An 18,175-nucleotide genomic window follows, 5' to 3' on the forward strand; every position below is an offset into this window, starting at 1 on the left:
TCTTTAGCACCCCCTACTAGGGACCTGGCCTGCAGCCCAGGCATGTGCCCTGACTGGAAATTGAACCAGCGACCCTTTGGTTCACAGGCTGGCACTTAATCCACTGAGCCACACCACCTAGGGCTTTTACGTTATAAATTTTAGTGTTTTGTCATATGTACAGGACATCTCTTGCCATACCATGGGTCTTTTCTCTCTCTTAATTGATGTCTTTTGATGAATACAGTTCTTAATTTAATGTAGTGGAATTTATCCTTTTTTTTTAGGGTTAGCCCTTTTCAGTATCCTATTTAAGAAATCTTTGCCTACTACAAGATCACAAAGATGTTCTCTGTTTTCTTTGAAAAGCTTTATCGTTTTACATTTCACATTTAAATGTGGTGTGAGATGGAATCAAGACATATTTTTGTTCGTATGGACAGTCAAATGGAATAGCACCTTTAATTGAAAAGGCCATTCTATTCCCCCCGTTCTTTTTGGTATCACCGACTCTATTTTATATGTGGGAGCTATTTCTGGATCCTTTTCTATCCCATTAGTCTGTCTGTCTTTATGCCAAAAGCACTCTGCATTGCCTTTAATAATTGTACCTTTATAGTACATCTTGAAATCAGATGGTGGCAGAACTTACACTATCACAACTTACCAATTTATTTCTTCTTTTTTTTTTCTAAAATATATTTTATTGATTATGCTATTACAATTATCCCAATTTTTCCCCCTTTGCCCCCCTCCATCCAGTACCCCTTTTCTCTCCAGCAGTCCCTCCCCACTTAGTTCATGTCCATGGGTCATGCACATAAGTTCTTTGGCTTCTCCATTTCCTATACTATTCTTGACATCCCCCTGTCTATTTTGTACCTACAGATTACACTTTTTAATCCTTGTACCTCTTCCCCCATTTTCCCCCTTCCCTCTCCCAGCTGATAGCCCTCCACTGAGCTCCATTTCTACTATTCTCTTCCTGCTCTAGTTGTTTGCTTTGTTTGTGTGTTTGTTTTTTAGATTCAGTTGTTGATAATTGTGAATTTATTGTCCTTTTAATGTTCATAGTTTTGATTTTCTTTTACTTAAATAAGTCTCTTTAAATTTCATGTAATAATGGCTTGGTGATGATGAACTCCTTTAGTTTTACCTTGTCTGGTACGCACTTCATCTGCCCTTCCATTCTAAATGATAGCTTTGCTGGATAGAGTAATTTAGGTTGTAGGTCCTTGCTTTTCATCACTTTGAATACTTCTTGTCAGTCCCTTCTTGCCTGCAAAGTTTCTCTTCAGAAATCAGCTGATAGTCCTATGGAAACTCCTCTGTAGGTAACTCTTGCTTTTCTCTTGCTGCTTTTAAGATTCTCTCTTTATCTTTAACATTTGGCATTTTAATTATGATGTGTCTTGGTGTGGTCCTCTTTGGGTCCAACTTGTTTGAGACTCTCTGTGCTTCCTGGACTGATATGTCTATTTCTTTCATCAAATTAGGGAAGTTTTCTTTCATTATTTTTTCAAATAAGTTTTCACTTTCTTGCTTGTCCTCTTATACTCTGGCCCTGATATGATTCAGATGTTGGTACATTTAAAGTTGTCCCAGCGGTTCCTAAGCCTCTCCTCATTTTTTTTTTTTGAATTATTTTTTCTTCTTGCTGTTCTGATTGAATGCTTTTTCCTTCCTTCTGTTCCAAATCGTTGATTTGATTTTCAGCTTCATCCTCTCCACTGTTGGTTCCCTGTAGATTTTTCTTTATTTCATTTAGTGTAACTTTCATTTCTTCCCTTATGGTGTTGCTGTACTCAGTGAGTTCTTTGAGCATCCTGATCACCAGTGTTTTGAACTCTGCATCTGATAGGTTGGTTATCTCTGTTTCATTTAGTTTCTTTTCTGGGGTTTTGTTCTGTTCTTTCATTTGGGTTATATTTCTTTGTATCCTCAATTCAGCAGCCTCCCTGTGTTTGTTTCTGTGTATTAAGTAGAGCTGCTTTGATTCCCTGTCTTAGAAAAGGCATCTGTAGATTGTGTGGGGCAGAGCCTTAGGTAGTTGTCAGGCAGAGCAACCCGCTTCTCCGCTTTGTGGCTCTGTGTGGGGGAGGGTTCAAAGAGGGGCCAGTGCTGCTTCCTGGCTTCTGGAGATTTGCTGGGCACTTGCCCTATTTCCAATCATTTCACCCACTTCCTGTATGTGACTGGCACCCTTCCAGCTGTTGCCCTGGTGATGAATCCCAGAGTGGGGGGGTTTGTATACGTTCTAAGTCATGTGGGCCCTTTAAACAGACTCTCCTGGAAATTCGGCAGTTTTCTCTGCTGCCCCAACCTCCACTGGTTTTTACAGTTGGAAATTAAGGGGATTTATCTTCCCAGCGCCAGAACCCTGGGCTGTGCAGTCTGGCCGGGGGCTGGGATCACTGGCTCCCAAGGTGTCCCTTCTGATTTTTATCCACCCCACACAAGTGCGGGACCACTTATTCCACTGCCACTGCCTCTCTGCACCACACCGTGTCTCCACAGCTTCACCCCTCCTACCCATCTGGATGAATGTGGCTTCTTTAAAGCCTTGGTTGTCGAACTTCCAAACAGCTTGATTTTCCGACAGTTCTGGTTGTTACTTATTTTGAGGTATAGTTGTGATTCTCTCTGTGGTTGCACGAGGGGTGAAGTGTGTCTACCTATGCTTCCATCTTCTCTTTCTTCCTCTTTAGATTGTCTTTGCTGTTCTAGGTGCTTTGCATTCCCATATCAATTTTAGAATCATCTTGTTACTTTCTACAAAAATCTTGCTGGGGATTTGATTCGGCACCAGTGGTTCTATCCAAGGGCAATTTTTGCCCTGCATGGGACATTTGGCAGTGTCTGAAGGCATTTTTGGTTGTCACACCTTGGGGGGTGTTCCTGGCATCTAGGAGGCAGGCCAAAGACACTGCTAAATATCTTACAATGGACAGGACAGCCTCCACCAACAAATCATCATCCATCCTTGGATGTCAACAGTGCCTCTGTTGAGAAACTGAATTAATATTACTATTTCTTTTGGGCTTCTGCCTACCATCTTTATTATTTGTTTTTTATTTGATCCATTGGTTTTTCTTCTTTTTTTCTCATTTTTTACCATTTGGTGTGGGATAAATCTATAATATTTATCTCATTTTTACTGTTCTCTAAACTTGTTACGTATATAATCTTCTAGGTGTTTTTTTTTGTGGGTTTTTTTGTTTTTTTTGGTGGGTTTTTTTTTTTTTGAGCTCAACCTACAGATTTCATCATGAATTCTTGACAAGTTGTAGTCTAACAGAAATTGTTTTACCATTTCCTGCTAGGTTCAATTTCTTAATACCCCTCATGCTCCTTTTGTGCATTATTGTCTTGCATTTTGGTTTTGTGTATATGTGCTTAAACTACAAAAGACATAGTAATTATTGTTTTGTACAGCTAATCCTCTTTTATATTGATCTATTCTTGATTCCTTCCTACATGTCAATGCTTCTATTTTGGTTCATTTTCTCCCTATTTTTTCCTTTAGCACAGACCTGATAACAATGAATTCACTCAGTTTTTGTTTGTTTAAAACATCTTTATTTTACCATCAGTTTGGAACAGTGTTTTGTAGGATGTAAAATTCAAGGTTGGTAGTTATTTTCTTTCAACACTTTAAAGATGTCATTCTGTTATATTCTGGATTTTATCATTTCTGTTGAGAAGTTGTCTGTCAATCTTATCACTCCATTACTTTTAAGACTTTTTATTTCTGGTTTTCAGCATTTTGACAATGAGGTGGCTGTGTGTCTTTATTTCCCATTGTATTGTCAACGTGGGATTTGCTGAACTTCTTGAATTTGTGGGTTGATCTCCTTTATTTGTTTGGGCATTTCTCAGTCATTTCTCCCCCAGCCTTCTGCCAGAAGTCATGTATTTTGAGATCCCTGAAGATGGCAGATTTGTCCCCCCCCCTTAACCCCACATGACCATATTAAAAGCATTTTAATTTCTCTTCATTTAGTGATAGCCCTCAATCTAGGCCACACTGTAATCCTAAGTGTGTGTCCAGAATCAACAAATGCACCAGTGGGGTTTGGCAGCGGAGGCAGGGGGATACATTGCTCCTGATTGTTGACTCAGCCTGAACATTCACCCTCACCAGAGTTATTAGTCCATCTATTGCTTCCACAACTATTTGATGATTTAAGAAGAGATTTTTGTAATTTAGCTGGCTTTTTTCCTAGTTGCGGACAGGCATATTGGCCTGCCACACCCTGGTATATCCTGCTTGGCAGCGGAGTATGTATAGTTTTTTTTGAGTGCTTGTCAGGTGCCCTTCTAGGCTGTAGGTACAGGCTTTCCTAGTCTAAGGTAGGTAAGACAGATATATACAGAATAATGCAGCATGCTAAATATTATAGTAGTGGTGTGTTACAGTGATAGAACAAAGGAGGCGAATGTGAAATAGCATAAGCTTTTTGGGAGATTGCAAGTTTTATCATTATACATTGTTACAGTTTCAAGTTCAAGGGGAAAACCAGTAGAGATGAGGTTGGTGGGATAAGCAGGGGCCTGGTGGTGAAGGGGCCTATATGCCATGGCAAAAAGGTGCCTTTACCTTGGGCAGGCTACGGAGAGCAGTTGAAGAATTTTAAGCATGGAGGACAGCATCAGAATTTTGTTTAGAAGTATTACTTACATGTCAGCACGAAATATGGGTTCAAGAAGGGCAGGCACACAAGGCAGGGAGCCAGAGCAGAAAGTGCTGCAGTCAGCCCAGCATTAAGTAGATGATGATCATCAACAGATTTGAAAGATGTCGAAGGGGCAGAATTGATGAAACTTAAGAGAATGGTGGAATTAAGAGAGCAGAGAGCATAAGGTTTCCAGCTCAGATGAGGACCATCAATCGTAAACAGAATATAGGAGAAAGAGCAGGTAAGTTTAGTTTTGGACATATTGTTTGTTCCCACTTCATTAGCTTTATTGCAGTTTTTGTCCCATAGTCTGAGAACATAGTTCAGGGCACCCACGGTTATCTTGGAACTCCTGAGATGAATGGGGGAGATGCAGAGCCCCAGCCCACTGCCTTCACCCCGCTTTAACTACCCCTGGGATTTTATCTGTGTTGTTTGCCAAGCTCCCACTTAAACATTTGATTTGAAGAAAGTTTCTCAAGCTAAAAGGAAAAGTTTCTGAACAGGGTTCCCTTTTTATTCATCTTCCCATTTTAGGCCTCTGTTTCAATTGTTGTTTGAATGAAGTTCTTTTTCAGGCACCTTCCTGTGGTATATATATGGGTGACACCTTCTCTCAATCCTTGCACATTGTTCTTTCACCCTCACCGGTGAACATTTTGGCTATTTATGGGGTTTGGGGAGCAGGCACAAGCCTTTCTTTGCAGTTAGTAGATGTTACTCTTCTATCTTGTGGTACACATTGTTGTAAATGAGAAATTCAAAGCCATTGTGAGTTATTTGCTCTTTCTTCCTGAAAGTGTATATGATTTTTCTCTGTATTTTAGTGTACCGGAACTTTACCAGAATGTGACTACATGTGTATCCTTCAGTCTTTTCAGTGTCCAGATAAATCTGTTTTTGCAGCCCAGGGAAGTGTTTCAGTTATTTATTTGTCTCAGCTCCTCCATCTGCTCCTTTTTCCTCTTCCAGAATTCCCAGCTACTTACATGTTCGTTCTCCCAGATCTGTCCTGTAGGTCTCGCAATTTTCATCCCTTTGTATTTCTGCTCAGAATTTTAAGATAGCTCTACTTGATCTTCCAGGCCACTAATTGCATCTCAGCAATTAGCCCTCTTTTTTTGTTTCCCCCACAAATTGAGCTTTTTTTGGTGTGGCAAATCATGTTTTGAAAACTGTGAGAAATGTCTTTTGTGTCGTAATTGAACTTCCTTTTTGGTCTATTTATAAAATTTTTGTCTGTCTCCTTTAGCGGTTCTATTAACCCAAGATTCACCATCTCCACAGCACTCTTATTTGCTTCTCCTACCTACTGCTGGACCCCATTAAGGGGCTGCCTTCCTTTTCACTGTTCCAGCTACTGGTAGTTCAGGCAGGGGAGGGCCCAGCAGCCCCTGGGTCATCAGTGTGTGAGCCAGTGCTGCTGAGATGTCAGCAGGCCCCGGCCAAGCATTCTGGCATCCACACCTGGCATTTTCCTAGCCCAGAATAGGGAAGACTTGAGCTTCTTCCCTCTCCTGGCTTCTTGAGGGTCACAGGGACCAGGAGATACCCTTCCAAGAAGCCCCACGGAGACCAGCATCGCCCTTCCTCACAGGGGTCTATGGAGCTCTGTGGACCAGATTCTCTCCAGGGTATTAAAGCCTGATTGTTGCCTTGGAGCCCTCTCCTGACCCCGGGGGACAGTTCAGGACCAGCTCTCTGGGCCGAGCAGGTCTTGCCCACACCCACCCAGCATTGCTTACCTGCCAGCCCTAGTCACTGGGGCTCAGTACAGTTCATTGGATTGGGGATGGGGAGAGGCAGCGGAGACACTTTCTCGTCGTCTCTTCAGAACCACCCAGCAAGTAGAGCCAAAAAAATAGAAACAGTGAGTGAAAGGGAGAGAAACCCAACCAAACTAGAAGGTCCCTGGGCCTCCATCCAGTGCCAGCATTTTACAGTTGTGCACGTTTACGGTCTCCAGCTTCAGCCCGGTCCTCAGTACCCCTGGGCCACACTTCTGTGTCTTCCCAGCATGCTCTGCTGCCCCAAAGGAAATATTTGAGACTTTATTTCTCAAATATTTCTCTTCTCAAGCTCTCTGTTTACCGTCCTTATTCACTGTCAGCCCATGACTTTGAATTTCTTCTCACAGAGAAAAGAGACTCTTATATTAAGTTGCCCAGCTCCTTCACTTACCCTTAAGCCTGTCTCCTTTCACTGCCTGCACGCCACCCATCTTTCCATCCCGCCTCAATCTCTTTCCCACGATTTCTGTGATAATGTGCGCTCCTGGTTTTTCCATTTCTCTGGCCACTCTTTTTCTTTTCTTTTTTCTTTTTTCCTTTTTTTTTTTTTTTTTTTTTGCTTTTAGTCTCACCTAGTTCTGATTCTTCTACCATAGTCCTGGCTGCCAGGGGATCTTTTCAGTGCATGAAGTTAATCATATCACCCCCTGCTTAAAACCTCTTCATGACTAGAACAATCAAAACTAATCCATAGTGATGGAAGTCAGAATAGTGGCTTCTGGGAAGATAGGAAAATAGGAATTGATTGCAGGAGGGCACAAGGGAGCTTTCCAGGGTGCTGGAAATGGTGTATATCTTGTTTGAGTAGTAGTTACATGGGTATCTACATACATAAAAATTCACTGAGCTGTATGTTAAGACTAGTGCATTTTACTGTGTATATGTTATGCCTCAAGTCTTTTAAAAAAAAAAACAACAAAACAACATTCAATGGCTCCCCATTATGACAACAGATTAAAATCGTAACTCCCTGGACTAGCCCACAGATTCCTGTTCATTCCTCCCTCAATTCTTGGCTCAAGCATCCTCCTGTGAAACATATCCAGGGTTATGACACATGGGTCTTCTACACTCACTTAAGGATTGTGAACATAGATCTATCCTATTACTTAACAGACTATGTTGTAACTGTCCATCTGCTTCCCTCAGTTCTTAGGGGCTTCCTAAGTGTAGGGACCATCTCTTCAGTTCCATTGCTCCCCTTAGTGCTTTGCGCAGCAACTAACACATAGTCCCCCACTACTTGTCTGTTGAATGAATGAATGTAAGTTCAGTTGGTGTTTGTTTTGAGCTTGACCCACTTTACTGAAAAGTTTCCTTCCTCCAGCCTGCAGGATGTTTCCTCAGTGAGAGGAAGGCATTTGCGCAATGGCAGTTTTTGATACTCCTGAAGAGGCCTTCGGCGTCTTACGTCCTGTCTGTGTTCAGCTCACAAAGACCCAGACGGTGGAGAACGTGGAGGAGCTGCGGGCACAGTTACAGACCGTGAGTGACTCTGCTCTTCAGGAACTTCAGCAGTACATCCTCTTCCCTTTACGATTTGCCCTGAAGACCCCGGGTCCCAAAAGGGAGCGCTTGACCCAGAGCGTGATAGAGTGCCTCACCTTTGTCCTCTCCTCAACATGTGTGAAGGAACAGGAACTTCTCCAGGAACTCTTTTCAGAGCTCTCCAGTTGTCTGTATTCTCCCAACTCCCAAAAACCTGCCCCTGTGTCAGAGGAGTTGAAATTGGCTGTGATCCAAGGCCTCATCACATTGATGCACTCAGCTTACGGGGACATCGTTCTGACTTTTTATGAGCCCTCTGTTCTACCTCGTTTAGGATTTGCAGTATCTTTACTGTTAGGCCTAGCAGAAAAGGAGAAATCAAAGCAAATTAAAATTGCTGCTTTAAAATGTTTACAGGTTCTACTCTTTCAGTGTGATTGTGACGACCATCCGAGGTGCTTGGATGAGTTTGAGCAAAAGCACCTGGGGGACTTGTTTGCTTCTTTTTTACCTGGAATCTCAACTACACTGACCAGGATCATCACAGGAGACTTTAAACAAGGGCACAGCATTGTCGTATCTTCCCTAAAGATCTTTTACAAGACAGTGGGCTTTGTCATGGCTGATGAACAGCTCAGAAGAATCTCAAAGGTGCAAGCAAAGCCTACAGTGGAGCACGGAGTAGCAGAGCTGATGGTTCACAGGGAAGCTGATTGGGTAAAAAATACTGGTGACAAGTTGACCATCCTTATTAAAAAAATAATTGAGTGTGTTTCAGTTCACTCACACTGGAAGGTGAGGCTGGAGCTGATAAAACTTGTCGAGGCCCTTCTTTTGAAGTGCAGTCAGTCACTGGTCGAATCAGCTGGCCTCCTTCTGAAGACGTTAGTGGGTCTCCTAAATGATGAGAGTCCTGAAGTCCAAGGCCAGTGCAGTAAAGTTCTGAGACATTTTGCGGAGCAGGAGGTAGTGGTGGGCAGCAGAGCCTTTGCTGACATCTTGTCAGAAAACCTGCATTCCCTTGCCACCTCTCTTCCACGTCTGATGAACTCCCAAGATGATCAGGGCAAATTCTCTACTCTTTCCTTGTTACTCGGTTACCTGAAACTCTTGGGCCCCAAAGTGAACTTTGTCCTCAATTCTGTGGCCCATCTCCAGCGCCTTTCCAAAGCCCTTATCCAAGTTCTAGAATTAGATGTGGCTGACGTCAAAATTGTTGAAGAGCGGCGTTGGAACTCTGACCATCTGAGTGCTTCTCCAAAGACCTTAGCCGCGCGGCCATCAAGTCAAATCCAGAGGAGGTATTTCCGCTTCTTCACTGATGAGAGGGTTTTCCTGCTTTTGCGGCAGGTCTGTCAGCTTCTTGGTTTTTACGGGAACCTCTATTTGCTTGTCGATCACTTTATGGACCTGTACCACGAATCTGTGGTTTACCGAAAACAAGCTGCCATGGTCCTTAATGAGCTGGTTGCAGGGGCTGCTGGGCTGGAAGTGGAAAATCTTCATGAAAATCATATTAAAACAAGCCCAGAGGAACTGAGAGAGATCGTGGCATCTCTCCTTGAAGAATACACAAGCCAAGAAAACTGGTATTTGGTCACTTGTATCGAAGCTGAAGAAATGGAAGAGGAGCTAACAGTGAAGCAGTCAGGCCTTCAGGCCATCACATCTGGTGCACACACCTGCCAAGTTACATCTTTTCCAGCCTTCTCAAAGCCAAGTCCCACGATTTGCTCCATGAACAGCAACATCTGGCAAATATGCATCCAGTTGGAAGGGATTGGCCACTTTGCATATGCACTAGGAACAGATTTCCGATTGCTCTTGATGTCAGCCCTCTATCCAGTCCTGGAGAAGGCTGGAGACCAAACCCTGCTCATTAGCCAGGCAGCCACCAGCACCATGATGGACATTTGTCATGCTTGTGGCTACGACTCCCTGCAGCACCTGATCAATCAAAATTCAGACTATTTGGTGAATGGGATCTCCTTAAATCTGCGTCACCTGTCTCTCCACCCCCACACCCCAAAGGTCTTAGAAGTCATGCTGCGGAACTCCGATGCTAGCCTGCTTCCTTTGGTGGCAGATGTGGTTCAAGATGTCTTGGCTGCCCTTGATCAATTTTATGATAAGAGAGCTACTTCCTTTGTCAGTGTTCTGCATGCCCTGCTGGCAGCATTAGGTACACTGAGAGCCCTCTTTAATGCCATTTGGGGGAAGAACTAGTATCTGTGTTTGCCTCACCTTATTTTTTTCTTTCTTTTTTTGTGGTTATGCTGTGGAGGACATTATTTGAATATTGGTTTAATTTGAATATCATTTGATATTCTCCCACGTATTATGGTAGAGTTCCATTGCTTTTACACACATACACACACACACACATACACACACACACACACACAGGGGAGGGAAAAAGTAGGCTTACAGTTCATATGGAAAAAGACATGCAGGTTATGATTATTACAGTAGCTTTATTAACTCAAAAGAATGGCACAATGCACTTAAGTCCAATCTCATAAGTGCTCAGATTGTCCAGCTTCATTATCTACACATTCTTATGTCTACTTGCTATACTCAAGCACACATCAGTTTCGTAACATGCTCCCCTTATGCAGCAAATCGTATCCCCAGTATGTGGTTTTCATAAAAAGATTTTATCTTTGACAACACCCCAAAAGAAGAAGTCCATTGGGGTGAGAGGTCTAGTGATTGTGGTGGCCACGCCACTGACCCTCACCAATCTGTCCTGTGTTGGGTGCTCACAACTGTGAACCTACCTTTGCCCACCCCTGTATATATGTATACTTTAATAATCCCTATCTTCTCTTGAGCTCCAGCTCTGAGCCAGGGGCATAAGCCCTGCAGACTACATGTAAATATTATTTTTGTTTTACAGATGAGAAGAGCTAAGGCTCAGTGATATCCTGCTTAGCCAGGGTCACATAGTTTGTAAGGAGAAAAGTCAGGATTTATGATTTTTTTTGTTTTTACTATACCAAGCTGCTCCTGACAATACTTAAGAATTAGCAGTATCTGTGCTGACGGAGAACAGACATAACGTGAATTATTCAGTCTATAGAGAATCTAGCACAGTGCTGTCCAATAGGACTTTCTGCCATGATGGAAATGTTCTGTATCTGTTCAGTGCAATACAATAACCACTAGCTATGTGTGGCTAATGCAACTGAGGAACTGAATCTTTTAATTTAATTTAAATAGCCACATGTAGCTAGTGACTGCCATATAGAACAGAGCAGTTCTAGAAACTTTCTTTTAACCTTTTAATTGTATGAGGAAGTTTGAGATTCTCTTCTGTCCTTTGATCCTGTTGGGTGTCTGTTGGGGGTGTTAGCCACCATTAAAATGGTGATTTTTGGACTGGCTATACGAAAAAAAAAAATCCCTCAACTAAATAGTTAATCTTTGAATGAAAAAAATAATGAGCTGTATACCTGAGTCTCTTTTATCCGAAGAGCATAACTCTGGTACTTATTTCAGTCCTGCGAATAGCCTTCAGAGCAGGTGGGGAGGTCACTGCCCTGCCTCCTCTTACCAGCTGAGAAAGCCAAGTGTGTGTAAGGAAGTTTCTCCTGCAAGGTAGCTGGAAGAGGGACAGTCCTCTGACCTGTAGCTAATACCTAATACCATTGCATACAAGGGAACAAATCATGCAGTTCATTTCGGAATCTTACAAGCACTGTGAAAAAAATAAGACAACTTGATACAAGAGGGTAACAGGGACAGGTTACTTTTGAGTAGATATATGCTCTTTGGATAAAAGTATGTAGTCAAGGAGGGGCTCTCCGAGGAAGTGACACAAGAGCTGAGGCCTGAAGGCTGTCAACTTCCTGTTTATTTTAAGAACATTCAGGCAAAGAGAACAGCGGGTGCAAAGGCCTGGAGGGAAGAAAGGGCTTGGGGGTCTTTGGAGAATGAAGGAGAGGTCATTTTGGAGAGACTGATAACAAGCTGAAATTAGAACAGTAAACGAGGACAAATTCTGCAGGGCCTGGAGACCGAGGAGGGCAGTATTGTGGTTCAGATTTCAGTTTGCAACCACTTGGAAGCCTGTGTACTGGACTTGCCCATGGGCCGTCAGCATTGACCAAGGAGAACCTGGTCGCTGTCCTCCTGGGAGCACTACTAAGACTGGCTAACTGCTTATACATTTTAGACTGTGGCTGACTTCCATGGTCCAAATACACTCCAGACTTCTTCATTTAGTACTTTGGGGAACTCTACTACATGTTAATTTGAGATTTAAAAAAATATATTAAGAAAAGGCCTATTAAATATATCCTCCCTGGAGCTATCTCAATTTGGGCCTTGAAAATTGAATTGCCTTGGATTGCTGATGTCTTTGGTCATCTCTCAGGGAGAAATCCTGTGTAGCACTTTTTTAAATTGAAATGGAGGACGAGGAAGTCTCCATTGCAGAGGGGAAAAATCGGGGTAGGTAAGGTTGACTTGAGGGCATCCTAGGAAAAGGAGCACCATTGGGGATAGCGTTTCTGAAAGTCTTGAGGCAACGCAGAATACCCTTGTGTCCTGAAGGGTAAGCAGTACTGAGGTGGAGTTGAACAGTCACGCACGAATCAAAGCACTGGATGGTGGCATTTCTGTTTTGTCATCCAGTTGTCTACTTGATGGTAACTCTTCTAAGATGGGAGTGGGAATGTGGTGTCAGGGAACTTCCAAAAGGTCTTAGAAGAATCCAGGACATGTTTGAGGAAATTGCATGCGGGGGTGCCACGTTGTCTTGATGGTTGCATGATATTCTATTGTGTGGCTGCATAATTTATTTAAGTAGTCCTTTCTTGGTGTACGTTTTGGTGGTTTCCAGTCTTTTGCCACCACAGAAAAAAAAAAGTTACAGTGAATATCTTTGTAGGCCATTTCAAACATGGCTAAGTATATCAGTAGGCAAATGCCGGCTTAGAGAGTATTACATTGAAATGTTGGATAGAGTATCAAAGTGCTCTCCAGAGAGTTTGTGCCAATTTAAACTCCCATCAGCTATGTAAGAGTGCCGATTTTGCCACGCCCTCACCCATACTGTATGCACCCAGCTGTTTGATCTTTGCTAATCTAATTAAAAAAAGGACCTTATTATAGTTTTATTTGCACTAAGACCGAGGTTGAGCTTTATTTCGTATGTTTAAAAAAGCCAATTGTGAGCAAAGACTTTTTAATGTCTGGCATTAGCCTTAAATCTAGAAAGTAATCTTTGTACCCTATCTACTTGTAGCAGTGTGAATATTGCGTCCTAACTTGAACTCGTTGGGAGTGCAGTGTTCTCCCAACGAGGAGCCTGATTTAGGGGCCTGAATAGGAGCCTGATTTACCTCTGGGGATGAGGCATTGAAGAAGTGACCCTACATACAGGAACCGCCAGGTATCGGAGCGAAGGCCCCCATTTCGGGCCTTTGCCCCCTGCTCCTCTCCGCTGCCTGACCGGACATCCCTGCCTGCTGTTGCTCTGGCTCTGCACAGATGCTCCTCGATGGAAAGGACATTAGCAGGTGCTGAAGGTCATCGGAGGCTTTGTCCCTGCTGCCTGCAAAAGGAGAGCGGAAATGCAGGCTGGGGGGGTTTCTTCTTGTTCTTTCACTTCTAAGTATTAAGAGCCTTTTTGAAATGACACCCTAGGGGAGCCCAGTGCACGAAAATTATTGAAATTAGAGCTGCCCTGGTTAAAGAAGGGCTAGAAACCCTGGACCCCCGCCTCTTTAGCCCACTATCTTTTGGCCTCCTTGTTGTGACCCCAAGACAATTATGCAGAACCCTAGGGCTTCTCAAGGCGCAGTTTGAAAACCTCTGACTCAGTGATGTTGAAGTCTTATTCTATGGTGACACATAGAAGTAATGAAGCGTCCCTGCAGAAGGAAAAGCTTTGGAGAGAAAATAGCAGCATTCTGAAGCATTTTATATCAGAAACACAAATATAAGACTTCATTCTCAAGGCTCCATAGAACCTGTCTTCTGCTAATGAGTAGCATACCCTATACTCAGAATTTTGTCATTTGTACATGTTCTCCAACCTAGTGTATTCATTCAGCATATGCTTCTGAGTACCCATTCTATGCTGGGCATATTGGATTTCCAGTGGTTACCAATGGGGCATGGAGTCTAAATAGTACACACAAATGAAATATAATTACACATTGTGATGAGTTGGTATGAAAGCAGAGAACATGGTGCCATATAAGATAGCATATTAGGGACCTAAGTTAGATTGGGAAGAGCCAAGGGATGGCTTTAATGGGCAAGTTATAGTCGTATTGGGACATGAAAAGTGAGCTGGAATCAGCCAGATGTGACGTGGAGGAGGGAGTATTCCAGACACTGAGACAGTGTATTCAAAAGTTCTGAGGCAGGAAAACACCTGGCACATGGGAGAAACTGGAACATGGTAGGGCAGCTGGGAGTGGTTAGAAGAAGAGGTCAGAGAGAGGGGTAGGGCCTGGATCATGCATGGGCCATGCAGACCATGGCAAAAAGCTTATTTTACTTGTAAAGTACTAATGCCTATTGTCAATGACCAAGGTGATCATTGTAACACTTTATTATTTACAGCCCAGTGGTTCCCAGACACAAGTGATCTTGGGCAACTCCAAGAGCAGAGTGTAGGGGAGGAGGGAAGTCATTTGAGCAAGAGACCAGCAACTCTTCAAAAAGGACTTGCGAATACCACCACAGCCGAAGACATCGAACAATTTTTGCTTAACTACCTCAAGGAAAAGGATGTGGCCGATGGAAATGTCTCAGATTTTGATGAGGAAGGTAAGTATAATTTATTCTGGCTTAGCCGTTTCTTTCTTTTTGAAGCAGATTATTGTAAAAACATTGAAACACCATTATAGAGGCTTGGAAGTAAGAAAAGTCGATCATAATCCCACCATGCTAACATAGGCATTCTCACTTTTTGTGTAATCTTTTTCCATTCTTTTTTTTGTTGCAAACCTATTTTATATGGCTGCAGCCTCAGTTTAAAGGCATTATGCCCTTTTTGCATGTACTTATATAATAAGACACTCTCCATGTTGCTATAGAGTTTTCATAATTAATGTTTTAATAGCTGCTACAAAGTACCCATTCCCCTGTGGGAAGTGTATGTTGGTTGTAGCTTTTCACTCTGATAAACAGCTGCAGTGGATGATTCTGTGCACGTGACCTTTTCCTTCTTTTTACATATGTCTTTATAAATCCCAGAAATGGGATTTCTGGGTCAAATATATGAACATTATTTTATGCTTGTCAAATTGCCTTCCAGAAAGGTTGTATCCGTTTATACCTTTCCTTCAGCAGTGCGGGATTTATACTGGTTTTGCCACAACCTTGCCAATTTTGGCTATCGCAGATTTTACTTCCTGCTGAATCAAAATGGTGCTTCTTATTTTACTTTTCATTTCTCTGATTAGTGGGAACATTGAACATCTTTCTCTGTGCTTCTTTCCTGACAGTTTTTTTTTTTTAACTTATGCCCATTGTTTATTCATATGCTTTGTTCATTTATTTATTGGTAGGAGGAGGGTTCAGCGTTTTTCTTACCAATTTATATGATAAAGGAGAAGGGAGTTTAGGCTAGCTGAAGCTCTGGCCTGTTGTTTTATTCACAAGCTCAATCTGGAGCTTCAGGTCACAGAAGGATTAATAAATTATTAGAATCTCCTCTGCAAATATAAAATGCCAAGTTATAATGAGCTTGGTGGTCTCAGAACTATCCTAAATCGGACTGAGTCCCAAATTAGTTTGTTAGGTTGGAATCAAGCAGATTTCTTTCTTTTTCTGTTTTGGCAATTTCTACTCTGAGACTCTGATGAACTGAAGCCAGTCCTTCCAGGATAGCAGGAAAATAGTAGCTGAATGCAACTAATTACAACAAACTCCTTCTAAACAGCAGGGAAGCATCACGGGGCCCAAATAACGATTTATGTGGAGTCATGTCCTTGGTTTCCCCAAGGACAGAGTTTTCTGATCAGAAATCTCTCAGGCTTTTTCTTCTCAGTTTTGTTTCAGCCCAGTCCTCCTTTTCATGAACTGCACCCCCCACTCAAACCTAAAGAAGGGGAGGCAGCTTGATTCCTCATAATCTGGATTTGCCATTCTTGTTTGAAATTCTAGCTTAGTCAGTGGATCCGTTCTTTCACGATTAGGATCTTCTGGTTCTAGTTGATGTTCACAAGGCGCAGACTGAATGAATCAAACCTTTCTTCCAGTAACAGAAAAATCCACATCCTCAAATAACATTTGGCAATAGGTGAATTTCAAACAACAAATCCTCCTCTGGGAAGAAAAGCACAGCCTTATCAGTCTTATAATTATCATTCATCAAGTACACACCGCACACTTGGCATTATAAAGAATGTTTGGCTTGATGTTGGTTTGACAAGCGTTTTTTGTTTCAACCACAATAAAAACGCCTCGTGTATCTGAGGTCCGTTTCTCCAAGAAATCCAAGCATTGTACAGGCGCATTTTCACTTATCCCTTCAGCATCTGTTCGAGACAGGTGTGGCCTCTACTGTAAGATTCCGTTTTTCCAGCAGAGGAAACTGAAATGGGAAAAAGTTAAGGGAGCAGTGCTCAGCTTAATGGAAATAAGCACAGCTGGTAATGGGGGTGTGGGGGAGGCTGGAGGCTATAAGTAAACAGAAATTTTTCAGGGTAGGGATTTTGGCCTGGGTTTCATGAAACTCTCAAGTCTTTTTGTTGTTTTAATTTACAAATGTATACCTCTCTCATTCAACAAAGCACTCTAGGCAGTGAAAGAATAATAATAGCTGGCAACATTCATTTCATTTAACTCTCTCAACAAGCGAGTAGGGCATACCTGCTGTATCCCGTTCTATCAGGTGAGGTAATGTGGGGTGAGAGGGCTGATAATAGATTGCGCAGGCAAGACTGGAACGGACCACTCTAACCAAACCCTTTCCCTGTGTGTGGCGCCACGCCACCCTGGTCATGGAGAGGGAAGTAAGGCTTGATCTTGGCCATCAAAAGATCTAAAGGCTGGTGGCGAAGGCAGATGTGTACCGCCTTTAGTCAAAGGATAAACCACAAGAAAAGAGTAAAGGCCCAAATGCCATCCAGGGAACTGCGCAGCCTCAGGGCTCCGTACTAGAATCTTGCTCCCTTATGTTTTTATTTTAAATATTTGTTAATGGAAGTTTAGAAAAGACCAAAGATATAGGGAAAAAAAATAGAAATCGTCTGTTATCTCCTGACCCCTCTCTGCTAGTATTTTGTTATACTTCCTCCTATCTTTATATGAAAATATCTCTAATAGCGCTCACACTATTTGTCCAATACTATTTCCTGCTCTCCTCTTTTTTTAAAATAAATATTTCTTTTTTAAGTATTTTATTTATTTATATTTTTAGAGATGGGGGAGGGAAAGGAGAAAGAGAGGGAGAGAAACATCGATGTGCAAGAGAAACACTGATTGGTTGCCCATTCCATGCCCCCAACCGGGGACCTGGCCCGCAACCCAGGCTTGTGCCCTCACCCAGAATCGAACTGGTGACTGTTCTGTTTGCAGAACAATGCCCAGCCCACTGAGCCGCTCCAGTCAGGGCTCTTTCCTCTTTTTACAACTATTATTTCATTAGCATTTTCCCTTGTCATTAAAGCCATTGGTGAACGAAAATTTTAGGGCTCTACCAAGCTTTATAAAACCATTCCCTCTCGAGTGGACTTGCAGGGTTTTCCCTATTTTTTAGCTGTTATAATTAACGTTTTGATGAATATTATGACTCATCTCTTGACCTAAATTTAACATGGCTTCCTTGGGATCAGTTCCTAGACATTTTCCCTCTTAAGTCCCATTCTTGATCTTAGGCTGGGAGATCAGGTTGAAATTGGGCACCTCTCATCAAATGCTGTCTCTGGTTATGCTCTTTTTCTAGAGGAGCAGTCAGGCTCTCCCAAAGCGGATGAGGATGACACCGGGCCCGATGTGAAGCCGCCACTGCCATTGCAGATCCAAGTAGCCACAGACGTGATGGAGCGGTGCATCCACTTGTTGTCAGATAAAAATCTGATAATCCGCTTGAAGGTCAGTGTGCGGCCGTTTCCCTGCATTCACAGAGCAGCAGGACTAAGGTTTGGCTTGGTTGGCAGCGACTGCAAAGGTGAGCAAGTAGCTGCCCTTATCTCCTAGTCTGCAGCTGTGGCTAAGAGAAGCCATCAGGAGGAATTTATCTGTGGGATGTCATCCTTAGGTCCTTCTGTATTA

The 18,175-nt window shown here is 42.7% G+C and overlaps 1 protein-coding gene across 1 annotated transcript in view; it reads left to right on the top strand.

Moving 5' to 3' along the window:
• The window catches only part of TTI1 (TELO2 interacting protein 1), a 47,008-nt gene that overhangs the window by 11,011 nt on the left and 17,822 nt on the right, over window positions 1-18,175 (top strand). Inside the window, exons 2-4 of the mRNA XM_054573770.1 lie at window positions 7,776-10,118; window positions 14,516-14,722; window positions 17,847-17,995. Coding sequence (XP_054429745.1) covers window positions 7,817-10,118; window positions 14,516-14,722; window positions 17,847-17,995 — 2,658 coding nt within the window. The 5' untranslated portion in view covers window positions 7,776-7,816. The remainder of the gene's footprint in view (window positions 1-7,775; window positions 10,119-14,515; window positions 14,723-17,846; window positions 17,996-18,175) is intronic.

Source organism: Pteronotus mesoamericanus, unplaced genomic scaffold (assembly GCF_021234165.1).
Source record: "Pteronotus mesoamericanus isolate MK-2021 breed Mesoamerican mustached bat unplaced genomic scaffold, CSHL_Meso_final contig_25, whole genome shotgun sequence".
In the NCBI taxonomy this organism is placed as follows: domain Eukaryota; kingdom Metazoa; phylum Chordata; class Mammalia; order Chiroptera; family Mormoopidae; genus Pteronotus; species Pteronotus mesoamericanus.